We start from the raw sequence: 15,003 nt of genomic DNA on the forward strand, positions 1-15,003 counted from the left end.
ATACAACTAAATATTGTTGATGTCTCTTTTTTGCGCTAACAACGTTCGCGTGGATGGAGTAACGAGTGGTCCTTGTTTTTTATTTCCACCGACACCTGCCCGCTGTGTGCGTAGCCCCGATTTTTATCGGCGTGCCGGCCACTAATCATTTTGTTTTTAACAGAGCGACAGGTCATCTCGCCGTTTCGCCCATCCCCTTTCCCCATTACTAACTTTTCGCATTTTCCTGAATGCCGAATTACGTCAGTGCGTTAAGGGAATAATAAACAAAACTTTTGTTAAAAATAGTATAAATAGTAACCTTACACTTTTCTAAGAGATGTATGGATAAGAAGCATAGGATTTAAAAAGGTAATATTAACCAGGATTAAATAAAATAATCTTTTTATTATTGTATGCATTTATTTGTTCAATTTTCTCATTTGACCTCTCTTGTAAATTTCTTAATCTTGAGATATTTACAATCGTTTCGCATTTGCCATTTCGCTCTTACGAAGTAGTAGAAAAATATCACGGTATACTTAAGACCTGTTATTTACAAAATGTACAGATAAGAGACATGAATAATCACAATCAAAGAGCGATCGTGCGCACCAAGCGAAACGGATCGCAATCTAACGGTATGTAAAACGCGAAACAATCGGTAGCAAAGTTGTAAACACAGCTTTTTGTTCCAAACGTTAACTTGTGAAATTTTATCAATTCAAATCAATAATATTTTACAACAGTGTTTGACGGTAAATTATATTCATAGCAGATGATAATTTTTTTCATTCTGTTATATACATATATATATATAGATATATACATATATACATAGTAGAATGAAAAATTTATAAAACTATAAAAAAATTATGTTAAAAAAAAATACTTCTTTCCAAATTAAAAATAATCTCGTTATGTATGTAACGTTGCCGTGTTCTTTGGATTTTTAAATCTGAATCAGTGGATAATCACTGATATCAGTGTCAAGTATGCCACTATTCACTGATTATCCAGTGACGTATTTGGCACTGGATAATCAGTGAAGTTTAATTAAAAAAGAAAGAAGGTTTGAGCATTATATCCTAAATTATTGATATTTACATGTTAATTTCAATCTTCTAATACTATATTCATTGAATTTATGCACTAAAATAAAATTAGTTAGATCAAATAATAAAGGTTAGATAGAAATTCCATATTTCATTCACTGATTACCAGTGGCATACTTGGCACTGATATCAGTGATTATCCACTGATTTAGATTTAGAGATATTTATATTTATGTTACATCACAATTTTTAATATACGTACGTATATTTCAAATTATGGTATAAACATTGATAATTATTAAAATTCGAAAAAAATACCGTCTTGTATCTTTCGTCCGTTTGGCTCTGCATTGCGTCGACGATCTCACTTTTTTTGTCAACGAGCAAGTAACAACAGTGATAACAAAGAGAACCAACAGCAGTATCACATCATCCGTCGTAACGTCATCCACCGAGTACTGAAAAAGTCGTCTGCGAACGCTCTGTTTCCATGCAACGGCCAGTTGGTAATCACGACTTTGTACGTCTCATACGTACACAATTTCGTAGACGGTGGCCTTCTTGTCACCGGAACCAGTAACGATGTATTTGTCATCCGTCGATATATCGCAACTAAGCACGGATGACGATTCCTTCGCCTGTAAATATAATCGACAAACACATATCGTCGAGTGAGCAAGCGATAACAGTTATAACAACACGCTGCTTGCAGAGCAAGAGGAAAAGAGAGAAAAAGAGAGAGAAAGCGAGAAGGAAAGGTGAAAGAAGAAAGAGATAGAGCGTCGCAAAAATTCGGGTGTTGGGAGTGTCGTTTTACGAAATGTCGTTAAACGAAAAACACGTAAACATATTTACGAGCCGCCTCGTAGGCATCTATTATTATTATTGTTGCGTTGTGCCACTTCGAATTTCGCTCGATAACGAAATCGCGCGTTCAGCGCGTATCCAAGTGATTATTCATAAGCATTATAAATCAGCATTTTTTTTTTGCTTATCGAGTCACGACTCGATGGCTCGTTTATATCGCGTAATTATAGAGTGTTCCTTAATGAGCTGTTTCGCGATCGTCCTCGACGCCTCGTCTCGCCGTCTTGTCTCACGCGCGTAACACCGTACTTATTCTCCGCGTGAAAGGTGCGAACGTAATTTGTGTAATTTGCACGCCGAGCTTGTAATAAACGTAGATGGCTTCGGAATTTAAATGTCAAAAGGCGCATTCTTTCGTATCTCTCTTTAGTATTTTCAAAACACTTTCGATCTGACATGTTCGATAATAATTAAATCGGTCCGACAAATTAAGTACTCGCGGTTCTCTTCTCTCTCGCGGTTTTTTATTTTAATAAAAATAGTTATAATATTTAAGCGGTTGTACGTCAATTATATATATTATAATACACTCGGGGGATCCTTCCTCCGCGTTTATCGACGATAAGGTGAAACGATGAAGAGAGATTATACTGTATATAATTAATTAGTATCACCAACCTGAAATATTGAAGCTCCATAAGGTGTTCGCCAAGCGTTCAGCAGATTATCCTTTCCCGTAGAAACGAACCATTTACCACATGAGGCAAACCTCAGCGACAATACACAAGATTCGTGCAAGTGCAGCTGATACTTGTCTGTTTTCGTGGCGTGTAATACTTCGACATTCGAATTCTCCATTCCGACTGCCAACCATTCACCAGTGGGGCAAAAACCAAGGGAAAATATTTGCGAGCTAAAGTCATGCTGCTGCAATTGTCTGCCTTCCCGTAGATCCCAGGAACGAACGGTATTGTCGAGACCTCCTGTCCAGAGCTTCGAGCCATCGGCAGAAATGTCGATACACGACGCTCCATCCGTATGACCTTGGAATTGTCTAACCAAAGTCTGATTCTGCAAATCCCATACTGCGATATTGCCATCGCTGCAACAGCTGAAGCAAACTTTCGAGTCCGGTGAGATGGCTAGGGCGTAACACGCCGGTGCTGAGGACGTCAATTCGGCTTTGATTCTCGGTGTCGGACTAGCCAAATCCCAGATGCTGAGTTGACTGGCTTCACCGCCGACTATTAATGTTCTACCGTCCGGAAGTAACTTTACCGACCTGCGTCAGAGAGGCGCGGAACGAGACCGCTTTTAGCATATCGTTTGCATTTATTGCCAACGCTTCTCGCGTCTTTCAACATTCGTTTCGATCGCTCTTACTGACCTGATGTAATTGTCGCGTTGTAGACAGTCAAGTTGCGAAACAGGTTTTACTTCATTCATGCCCGCTTGGCCGATATCCCAGACTTTGACACAGCCTTTACCACCGGTATAAACATACTTGGTTGGGTTTGAGATGGTTACTGCACAGACTACTTCGCCGTGATCGAGGGTACTAATCTGACGCGCGACGCGCGGTATTCCTGGACCCATAAGAGCGTCCTGCGGGAATGGTACTGGCTGCATCTGCCCGTCGCTCAACACATGGTAGCTGTATGCACTGTGAAATCCCGTCCGGTAACGATCACGATAAGTCTCTCCCGACATCAATTTGTATATAGTTCAAATTTTTATTTCAACAAGTTTAACCGATTAATTTTACTTCTGATTCAATTTTAAAAGCAACCAATATCTGACTCTCAATTTTATATTATTTTTTCACATTATTCGAACACCATCGTTAGTATGACTTATTAGTGTGTGTGAAGAGACTATAATTAATAATCGAAATTTTCGCTGAGCGACACAAGTGTCGCTGGACTTGTGTATATTAAGTAGACAAGTGTAGAGATCACCAAGTAAGAGATTGGACATTGTTTCGACAAAGTTAATCCTCATCACATTTTTCAGAGCTTGTTTACACGATAGATTATATAAAATGGATGCATAAGATAGCATAAGATGCGTAGCTATTTCAATCATACGTGTAGTAAATCAAATGGTGTCCGATCTCTCACTCGAGGATCTCTGTATCAGAAAGCCCGGTTGCGATTGCATTCCGAGATGATTTGAATACTCACGGTTTTCCACCTTGTGTCCCGACGGAACCAACGGGAGTCCTGAGAGCCGCGTGTGGATCATATAGTTGTTGCAATGCAGCGGGCGGTCGCGGTGTCGCGTAACCGTTATATGCAGCCATCACATCAACATGCGGATGTTGACCATGCGCTACTGGCGCGAGATTATGCGGCGGTGGTAGGCCGGGCGGTGGATAATGCAAAGAGCTCGGATAAGATACCACAGGTGGTGCTACCGAGCCGGATGGCATCGGCGGGCCCTGCGATAGCTTACCCGAGTTCGATTTTATACTACCGCCGATTGCCGCCGCTGTTGACGTCGGTGTGAACGACTTTGAGATTGGCGTGGTTGGTTTCTCGCGTTCCTCCATCTTTTTAGTCGATGGCGTACTCGCGTTACTGCTCGTGCCGCTTCTGGGTGAATGCGGTGCCATGTCCTTCTTTCCAATGGTTTGCACGCCGGCGGCACCCATTGACGGCACCACTGAAGAAACAGCCTTGTCGAGGCCGTTTTCACGAGGCGACGTCACACCATTCATCACTGGACTAGGCGGTCCATCACTTGCATCATCCACAACTAAATCCTGATCGCTCTTCTCACCGTCACTCTGCACGGAGGAAACACCGGTAATCGTGTGCGATTAAGCTTGTCATCTTTTCAGTATAGTATGCTTTTTTCATCAGCGAGACATCGATCTGAACCGGTTACGTTAATTTTTAATCTTGAAACTCTCCAAAAGAGCATCAGTGAAAATGAGATAAATTGGAAAGGCAAGTTTTTTTTAACAAGAAAATTATTAGTATTATAAGAGAAGTCGAGAACGTATAATATTTGTTGTTTGAATATCTATTTTTTAGATCGATATTACGTCTTAATTCGGAAATATAGTTGAAATATTTTTGTAAATTGTTGTAAACCATTATTTTGTATGGACATTGTTTAACATATTCTTTTATTATCTTTTAATTACTATTTTTGGTAAATGTGTCGATGAGGGGACCCCCCTCCATGACTTTGACCTTGACATATGTTGTCAAGGTCATGACCCTGAGTAACCTCCAACAGGTTTTAGCCTTCGCTCGTACTTCGTTAAAAAGTTATTAACAATCATTTAAAACAGTAAATGTCGATCAGGGGACCTCCCTCCAATGACATTGACCTTGACATATGTTGTCAAGGTCAAAGTCATTGGAGGGGGGTCCCCTCATCGACACATTTACCCTCTTTTTACTTAATAACGATTCGTTCTTTAAATGTGCATTCCTTCATAAATAAAAAAGCGTTAATATTATTAATTATTAATTAAAATTTTCATTTATTTAAAAATATAATCATCATAAGATATTTAACATGCTTATTACGCGGATTAATTTTTGTTTTGTTTCTATTTTTTTTTTAAACGGGAAATAATATACAATGTTGTTAGAAATGATTTTAATTAGAAACATATTTAAAAAAACACACATACAGATAATCGTTTATATTAAAATAAAAAATCACATGATTATTTTCAGGTTAAAGATTAATCACTAATGTCCACTTCTACTAATATAAATTAATTTCAACTCTCGGTTTAATTTAATTTATCTTTTACGTTTCTTTTCTAATTCTTCGAATTAGAAAACAAAATAAATCAAGATTAAAGTTAATCTGTATTAGTAGAAACGAATATAAATGGTTACGCTGTAACTATCATCGTTTCACGTTGAGGATTGATAAAGAAGTGCTCTTCGCGATTAATGACCACGTACAGTTTGTTGCACGGACTGAAACCATGAGGATGATATAATCTTTTTGTTATTAAGCACTTACATGTACCGTGTCCTTACACGTCTCGAGCTCCTTCTTCATCTTCTTCATCGGGTGCAACGGGTGATCGTGGTGGTTCTGCGAGTGATGAGAGTGGTGAGTCGGCTCTTGCGGCGTGCGCGCTCGGTTGTATTTGTCAGCCGGCGATATCGAGCCCCGCTGTAAAACACACGCGGTGTAGCGACGCCACTTTATTAGGGCGATCGTGAATGATTGCCCGAGTACATTTACGTGTACTCGATTGACTGCGAGGAACATCAAGCAGATCATAATCACACGGCGGGATTGTCGATATTTTCTAACTACCATGATGTAAAAAGATAGGTGTAATACGTGTAATATTCCCGTGGATGTGCAGTAGGAGAGTGAATTTGGGATCAAGAGATCAAATTTGATTGGCTGTTCCAGTATGCTATTATTACGCAGGAAAGTGTATTTAGGATCAAATTTGATTGAATGTTTCTAGTATTGCTATCGTCATTATTCGCGATGTTAAAGCGGGAGCACAGAAGGCATAAGAAAATTAATCAATTGAAGTTTTCTATTTTCTTATTTTTCATAAAATAAAAGGTTCCGATTTTGGTCGATGGTCTTACGCTTCTGCAAAGGTCTGTGCTCCGGACTTTACACCTTTCGAGGCTTTCTATACAATAAGCCATTTCTTGAAGTCTTAAGTGTGTATTATAAAAAATTGACCAATCATAGTCGATTATTCTTTTCACATTCGACTGTGATTGATCAACTTTTGTATAGCGTGGCTGAAGTAATGGTTTATCGTAGAAAACCTCTTTACATCACGCTAACTACGACGCTCGACAGGGAAACCTCTCCTCAAAGATAGACATTCGCGTTCGCGATACGCGGTATATACCGCACCGTAAACCGAACACGCGATACGGGATGAAGATACGCGTCGTTTGAACCGGTATGCAGGCCTCTCTCCGCGCCCCCTCCCCCCCCCCAATCGTTAATCTCGTTTAACAACAGACACCGCGCGGCAAGTACAGGCTGGAACAACGGATTAGCCACATATTCCCTGCGGCGCCGACGAACGTGACAAAACCGTAATTACCGGCGTCGACGCGGGTTATTATCAATCGTCACGCGAGCGCCCGCGATAATCGATTTCGACTTTACCCTACTATCGCCCACCCCGATATCCGACTCGTTGCGAACGTATTAAAACGTAACTTCCATCGGCGCGTTGCCGCGCCGATTTTTCATCTGTGACGCTTTTCAATGAAATATCAATTTAACGAGCGGCGCGAAGCGTCGGTACACACATACGATAAAATCGTGTCTCTGGCCCTGATGGTGTTTTGTAAAATTTATTTATTTATTTTCTATCTATTAAGCATTATTTATCATGCGCTACTGCGGAAAAAAAAAACCCTTCAAACGCAGCAGCGATATACATACGTTCGAAGATAAATATGGGTGGAGTGGATGAATTATACACGTTGTAAATAGCACTTGCAAAACGAACGCAAAAAAAGTACTCACTCAGAACGAGCCTACTCGATGATCGTACGCGACAATGTCTGTGCTAATTTACGAATTAGCATAAATTGCGGAGGCGAGCGCGGATGTATAATGCTCATCGAAAATCCAACGTAAATACAAATATGCCAGGGGAAGGATCTAATATTATTACATAATAAACCGTGTGAGATTTTTATGCGAAGGGGAAGGACAGAGAGATGGAAAAATAAAAATGTCGCATGTCTCGTCGCGTTCGCCATGGAAAGAATGATTTTGTTTGAGGTACCTCTGTAAAAATTCAGGTACAGATGTAAAAATAATTTTGATGGACCATCAAAATAATTCCACAAATTCCGTTCTAAAATGTCATAGCTTTTCCCTGGTGTTTTCAGTAATATTTTGAATTCTTTTATATTTTCGTCCCGATTTAAAAACCATCAAATATTTTATTGAGGGAGCGATTTAATACAGCAACATAAAAGACTATTAATGTTGCTGACACTGTTTGCAATTTATAATTGTTAAGTTGATAGTATTTCAAAACTATGTAGGTGTGATGTATAATGTGTATTAAATTTCTATAAAGCCAAGAATTTTAATTTTTCAGAACATTTCACAAAATTCCCTAACTTTTCGCTAATTTCTCTGATTTCCCTGATTTCGTGGCAACTCTGAATTATGTAGAACGTTCAAACTGATTGTTAAACTATCAAAACTTTTTGCAACTCGCTCATTACGCTTGAGATATTCCTACGTAATTATTATGACGGTCCAACAAAATTATTTTCAGATCTGTATGTAGCTATATTTTTACATACTTCAGCAAAATTGTATCCCTGAATGAAAATCAGAAAGGAAGAGATGCAATGCATCTACCAGTCCAGCTGCGAAAGCCGATAATGATTATAGAATGGGCGCATCGACGTGACGCGACGAAGCGCCGGCGAGAGGGTAGAGAGAAGAAAAAAATGTACACGATGGCGCGGCGCGAGAGGACGATCGGGCCCCGGGAAAGGTGGTGCCCCGGCACCAAGGAGGATGAACGAAGCGAGCGAGCTGGAGAGAAGAAAATAGAATAGCGAGAGGCGGAATGAGAGGGCGTAGATGGGCGTTTCGCGGTCCCGCGAAGATTACAGGCTCGGCAAACCCGTAATACAAGATACACCCCTTCCTTCTGCCCCGACGTTATTTTTTCTCGCCGTTCTTTTTACTTCGGTCGGCGCGCCGCGCCGGGGCCTGCCGGGACCTGCCGGGGCCCGCCGGGGTCCGCCGGGGCTCGCCGAGGACGCGTGACTTCCTCCAGATAAAGGATATGCGTGCGTAACATCCGTTTTTGAAATCTAATCCCTAAATTAAGCGACGGTTTATCTTCGCGCATATAAGGAATTTCCTTGTGATCGCTCTGTCGGCAAACCGCGCTCGCACACTCGTGCCACACGTTTTCACACGAGGGAGAAAAGTTACGAGAGTGCATGGGAGTCTACACTTCTCCAGAAGTCTCGTGATTGAGGGAAGAGAAACCGGGGCTACTTGAAATTATGCAAATAGCTCGATGGTAAAGTGTCGCTGTCGTCCTCTTTGTCTCCCCGTTCTCGCCACTTTTACGCCCCTCCTCGCGCCCGTGTGTACTCGCGAGCCGGTCGAAAGTATAAATTGCAATATGCAGCACGCACTCGTACGCGAAGTACGCTGAAGCGGCGCTCGTTGCACTCTTGACGCGCGCGCGAGTCAAGTTACACGCGCGTAATGTGCGTGTAATACACGAGGCCACGATAAGTGCCACTCGGTCGAGTGTACATTGTACAAGCCCGTACGCGTTTTCACGTATATACACCGTATAACAAAATACACATCGCTTTTGCAAAGCGCGACAAATAATCGTCGTAAACGTTAACTTTCGTTAACTTTCGGAATTCAGAAGCTATAGACCCGACAGAAGTTCCTTCCTCATCTCGTTGTCCAGAATAAAAATGTTCCTCGCAGCGACTCCATATGTGATAAATTTGTAATAAATAACTTTAATTAACTTCGTGGAAACTTGGTTACCCGTGTACATCTATTCCACGATATTCTATTTTGACTAACCATTGAAATATCGACATCAATGCAAGCAATTATAGTAGCAATACTACGTGAATGTCGTTTGTTGATTGGCAAAATTAAAAACGACCGTATTCGCGGTCTTTTTAGATTCATAACGTTTCAAGTTAAATATAATTAGTCGTCATAAAACAGAGGAGAAGATTACTTACGTGTCTATCTTCCGTCGAACTCAGACCTGAAAATAAACATATGATGTGGATAACAGTAATGCACGCAACATAATTATAAAGAAGTGCGCGTCTATAAGAGGAGACGCTGTTAACATTCTTTGTGTCATTCTATCTTTACCATTTATTGGACAAAACAAGATAGAGTAACATAAATAACACTAATAGCGTTCTGCTCGAACGCATCTTAAATATAGATTTCCATATGAATAGGATTGCCATCCGCCTCTTTTTCCTAAACACCGCCTTTTTTTTAGGGGTCTGAAGACGTTCGAGGTAATTTTCTAAAGACGTTTGGGATAATTAAGCGTTTAGGATGTTTCATGGAATTTTCTCAATATTTTGCTTCGATCCGTTTCGCATTGTTCTGATGTATAGTCCTAATTTACATTGTAACAATACTTAAGCTGTCTTGCAGAAACTGACCGATGTGAGGAGAATAATCGACTAGGTATGCGATTTGTCAATTTGTTATAATACATCAAATTAGTACACCATTAATGAACAATTAAATGTAAAATAATTATTCGTTAACTGTCCTAACCACCAATTTCATTAATTTACACGCATTTTCATATAAAAGAAATGCAAGTGAGATCCCGGATTTTTAATCTGTAAGTTTCAAAAATTTTAATATACGACAACTGTATATACGTACGAATATACTAGGTTCACTCCTCCATCATGAACGTAAATATTTCAATTCTAAAATTAAACAATTCAGTGTGCTGTGCAAACGTGTATGCCTGCGCGATAAGATTCGAAAGGAATCTCGTGAGTATATTGAGATCGAATGTCGAGTATCGATAAAATGTTAATAACGTGCTGCGCCGTAAAACGACGGTCAGTAGCCGTAGAAGTGGGGGGGAAGGGCGGGGGCAGAGGGGGCCCGGATGGCATCCATATAAATGATCTTCATGCATATTTATGTGCGCTTTTCGCTGAAAACCGCCGCTAGCGCGTCCGCTAACAGGGTGACGCAAACACGCTCGCTCCACCGAAAGCGGATACCCGTAATAAAGCGCTTTGAACATTTCCCGGTGAAAAAGAGGGGTCGTCAAAAGTCTCGCCTATATACATGCATATATACATCTAGTAAATATATACATATATATATATATAATAAATATATATTGCATACGTCTACACCTTTTCCTTCGCCGATCTTCGTTAACTTTGTCACGATTGATAGACATTTCCCTCTCTCGCATGGTTATACGATAAGTCGGGACTGACTGAGAGAGAATACCGAAATAAAATTTCGCTTTAGTACTTGTATCTCTATTTCTATAAAACCGCGTTGCTGAAAACTGTTAATTGTACATTTGTGTAAACGCCCAAATATCCGTACATAATGGAAATTTTCATAACGCTGGTGTATACGTAACTTCCTGGTATTATAAGGGATTATATATGATTGAATATTATTGAATGTTAATGTTATCTGATTAATTAGATTTGTAGCGCACTCATAGTGTATATTATATCTCACAAAGGAGATTAAACACGTGAAATAAGGCACTTGAATTCAGAACTTTACAATTAATTACGTTCGCATCTCTGTATTTTTAATTTACAAGAGAAGATCTCTTTAGGTCGCCTTAAACTTGCATTGCGAAAAGGAAAGGCAGAAACTACAATTTTATATATTAGTGTTTTCAATAATGTGACAACATAAAGTAAAAATATTATTACAAATCTCTATAATACTGGTACAATATCGAAAAGTTACGTATATCGATATCGATATGTCATGTCTATATGTTTATACGAATCGATTTTACTATTTCAGTTACTGTAGAAAAATGAAAAATATCACCGTGCAAACAGTATTTTTTATACTGGTTTCAATCGTTAAATCGAACGTGACCAGAGGTCGGAATTTTACTCGAGGGTTTTTCCTTTTTTCCGTTCATCACATTGGATAATAATCATGTCAATCGCGAAAGACCGAGAGAAACTCCTACAACTGGATTTCATAAAAAATTATATATAAGAGATAAAATTCTGAATTTATCCACGTGTGTCTATGGACCAAAGATGAAAGAGGCGGGTCATCCACGGCGCCGCGATACAATTGTATACGGCTGCATATCAAAGATATCGGGGAGTGCAGTCGACTTACCTCCGTTGCTCTTCAGATCGTCCGGTTGACCACGGTGGATTTCAGGCTTGACGAGCATCGACAGAGAATGCGCGGTGGCGGGCGTACCAGGGGCCGCAGGGGGTCCAGTAGTCAGTCCGAGACCAGTCAGCAAAGCCGCGGACGCGGAAGTTGGTACCGGAAGACCGGCAGCTGGCCCCAATCCGGGAAGTCCAGGTAAACCCGGATGAGCCATCGCCGCTCCCGGCGGTATTTGCTGAGCGTGCATTTGCTGAAGGAACCGCGGTATGTCTGGCCTCTGCTGCTGAAACCGCGCATGCAAAATGTCGTTCGTATAAATCGATTTTGTGTATGCTCGTGGGTTTGTTACACGTGTGAAGATTCCCAAGAAACCGCGGCGCGATTACTAGTGAATAGTAGGTTACGGAATTGAGAGCTTGTAAAAAAAACTCGCGTAGCGAAGGGTAAGCTCTGGTATATTACGATCATAAAACTGGTATACTTTAAACATGGTTGGAACGTTGACTATCATACGGAAAAGATAGCCGTAGGCTATAATTTCTTTAATAATTACTAAATAGTTATAGTCATTTTCAAAGATAATCAATGTTTATGGTAGTTTATGTGCGTGTACTGTTCCGAAATAACAACATTATCAATGTTATGTAATATTTGTACTTTCGACTGCCTGCAAAGTTTTCCACTAAAAGCTGCTATAACGTCGAATAAATTACAATTAAGCTGTCATAATCAACGTTTCATACATAAATAAATACGTAAATTGTAATGTGACCTGTAATTTGTATTTTCATTTTCACTATATTTGTAAATACTATGGCCATCTTTCAGGCACAATTCGGGAAAAATGGCTATTAACCAAGTAAAACACACACACAAATTGTTTGTTTTTAATTATAGCGATCTTTATTGTTTAATTTCTTAGTTTAAAAAAATATAACTTTTATGTAAATATACTATTGCAATATCATTATATATTTGTTTATTATAACCAAGTTATATTTTAATTATACATGTTATTATAATATTTCGATAACATTAAATTTCTCTTTAATTTTGTTAATGTTTATTGCTTTAAGCTCAGTGAAGCGATACCAAACATTATTTAAAAAAAGTAACAAAAATAAAAATATATTTTTTGCATTAAAAAAATATGTGGCCATCTTACCCGAGTTTATACTCTATTACGTAAAATAGAATAACAAGTGAACGCGAGGTAGACAAGAGGGTATAGAACGATAATTCAGCATGATTGTTTAAAAAAAATGTTTGGCTGGTATCAGGAATATATATACGGATGATGTTGAAAAATATATATTGCCCCGTGAAACGTTCTCTCGCGCGTAGTATAGGATAAAACTCACGCGCGTTATCTCTGATCGTGAGATTGAAAAATCGCGCGACCCTCGCGGCGGACGCGGTGCACGTCGAAAATCGCAGCGTTCGTTTCCGGCGCGTGAAACGAAACGTAATAGTCCCAAACGAGGTTTAACATGCCGTGAATAATACGCGCAACGCGTGTGGCGCGGGAACGGAGGAAGCCGGCAGGAAGAGAGACAGAGAGAAGGATCGGTGAGAATCCCGCGGCCGCGTCATCGCGTTTCCGAGGTGAGCGGGAGGAAGACGAAAGAGAGAGGGTGAAGGGAAAGCGGGAAATGGAGGACTGTACGTTCCTCTCGCGCAGTGTTATTAAACGAAATATTGATTCAACCTCTGTTTACCGAATAATACATATTCATGAGGGTTAGCGCTTCTGTCTATTTGCCTTCATCGTCCCTTCGGTCTGCACCGCACCCTTTCCCTCCACGCGCAGCGTTTTGTGTGCCACCACCCCGTCACCCCGTACTTTCCCCATCGTGCGAATCCCTTCGCCACGAATCCCACTCGACAGCCCGTAACATACTAGCACGCTAATTATATTTCGCGTACATACAGCGACGCGCGTCGCGTAATGACAGATTGGCGAGATTGCGGTTTACGCAGCAATGGCCTTGTCAGAGGGATCATTTTTTCTCGCTCTCGTCGTTGTTGTTGCGGTAAAAGACCCTCGATCGGACGTATCTCCGCGGGTTAAATCACTTCTGCCGTTTTTACCAATGTGAACCCTTTTCTTCATCTTTTTCTAATTCTACGAATTTTCTTAGAATTAAAAAAAGATGAAGATTTAGTGGAGAGAATCAAGTTAGAGTTAATCTATATTGGTAGAAACCGCCATCCGTGATTTCGGATTAATCCTCCGTCTGCGATTATATTTTTACTCTCTCCGTCTAGCCAAGTTTTTCACTGTTCTAGACTTTCAAAAAAACGTGGAAAAATTTAGTTACTTTTCGATCAACATCTTTATTACCAGATAATTTTTTAACAAGATAGAAGGGGAAATCCAAATCTACGCTTCTTTGTTTCGGAAAAATTGAAGAGTAAAATTTCGTTTGTGCCAAAAAAAGACCTAAATTACGGAGAGTTAATTTATTTATGGAAACACTTAATGAAGTGAGAAGATATGCAAACGTGTAGTAGAAGTCATTTCACTTGTCAGACAAATATTTGTATCAATGATTCAACATAATTGTTTGTGGCTTAAAGAAGAACACACATTGATTTATTCGCGCGATGATTCGACTTTAAGCATCAGCTTTTTTTGGAATATGCTTGTGTGTCTCGACAATAGCGTCCTTGGGATTGAGAAATTATTCGCATCATGCGCGCGAGGATCAACTCGAAACTTAATTACGCGCGACACGTTTACCGAATGTCGATCTCGTGTTTCGATCGCGCATACGCGATTGCGGCTATGAAATAGAGAAAATCCGGCACGCCATGAAAAATATACCTAACGATGACAAAATAATAATTGAAATAAAAGAATCATTCGCTTCTGCCATATTTTTTCCGGAAAGTTTGAAAAATACCGGACAGCTTGTTCGCACTGTGTAGCGCGTTTCTCATTGTATTATATTTATATTATACTTACTCCCATTATGGTATTTAATTCGGTCATCGTAATTTGCTTTGCTCTGTCTAAAGCACCAGCGACTTGTTGTTGATGTTCTTGAGAAAGAAATGGTATGATTTGTGTGATGATGTTGCTCAACCTTTTAGATATCTCCGTCTGTAATAATAATACAAAAATACGATAAAACGGAAAATAATTACGATAATAAGTCGAAAAGAGGTCTATTAAGAGAATGTAACTTGGTGTGATTTATTTGATACGTTATTAGTAATACAAATCATAATTTAAAGATGTTAGAGATTCCGAATTTTGGTTTGGTAATTTTTCCGTCACTTAAAAATTCAA

The 15,003-nt window shown here is 39.7% G+C and overlaps 1 protein-coding gene across 1 annotated transcript in view; it reads right to left on the reverse strand.

Moving 5' to 3' along the window:
* Positions 1–1,347: 1,347 nt before the first annotated feature.
* The window catches only part of LOC108773649 (protein groucho-1), a 28,756-nt gene continuing 15,100 nt past the window's right edge, over positions 1,348–15,003 (reverse strand). Inside the window, exons 5-12 of the mRNA XM_018539522.1 lie at positions 14,677–14,814; positions 11,709–11,991; positions 9,566–9,591; positions 5,835–5,990; positions 4,025–4,629; positions 3,229–3,504; positions 2,520–3,123; positions 1,348–1,672 (exon numbers count right to left, since the gene is read on the reverse strand). Of these exons, the coding sequence (XP_018395024.1) occupies positions 1,562–1,672; positions 2,520–3,123; positions 3,229–3,504; positions 4,025–4,629; positions 5,835–5,990; positions 9,566–9,591; positions 11,709–11,991; positions 14,677–14,814 (2,199 nt within the window). The 3' untranslated portion in view covers positions 1,348–1,561. The remainder of the gene's footprint in view (positions 1,673–2,519; positions 3,124–3,228; positions 3,505–4,024; positions 4,630–5,834; positions 5,991–9,565; positions 9,592–11,708; positions 11,992–14,676; positions 14,815–15,003) is intronic.

Source organism: Cyphomyrmex costatus, unplaced genomic scaffold (assembly GCF_001594065.2).
Source record: "Cyphomyrmex costatus isolate MS0001 unplaced genomic scaffold, Ccosl1.0 scaffold216, whole genome shotgun sequence".
Lineage (NCBI taxonomy): Eukaryota > Metazoa > Arthropoda > Insecta > Hymenoptera > Formicidae > Cyphomyrmex > Cyphomyrmex costatus.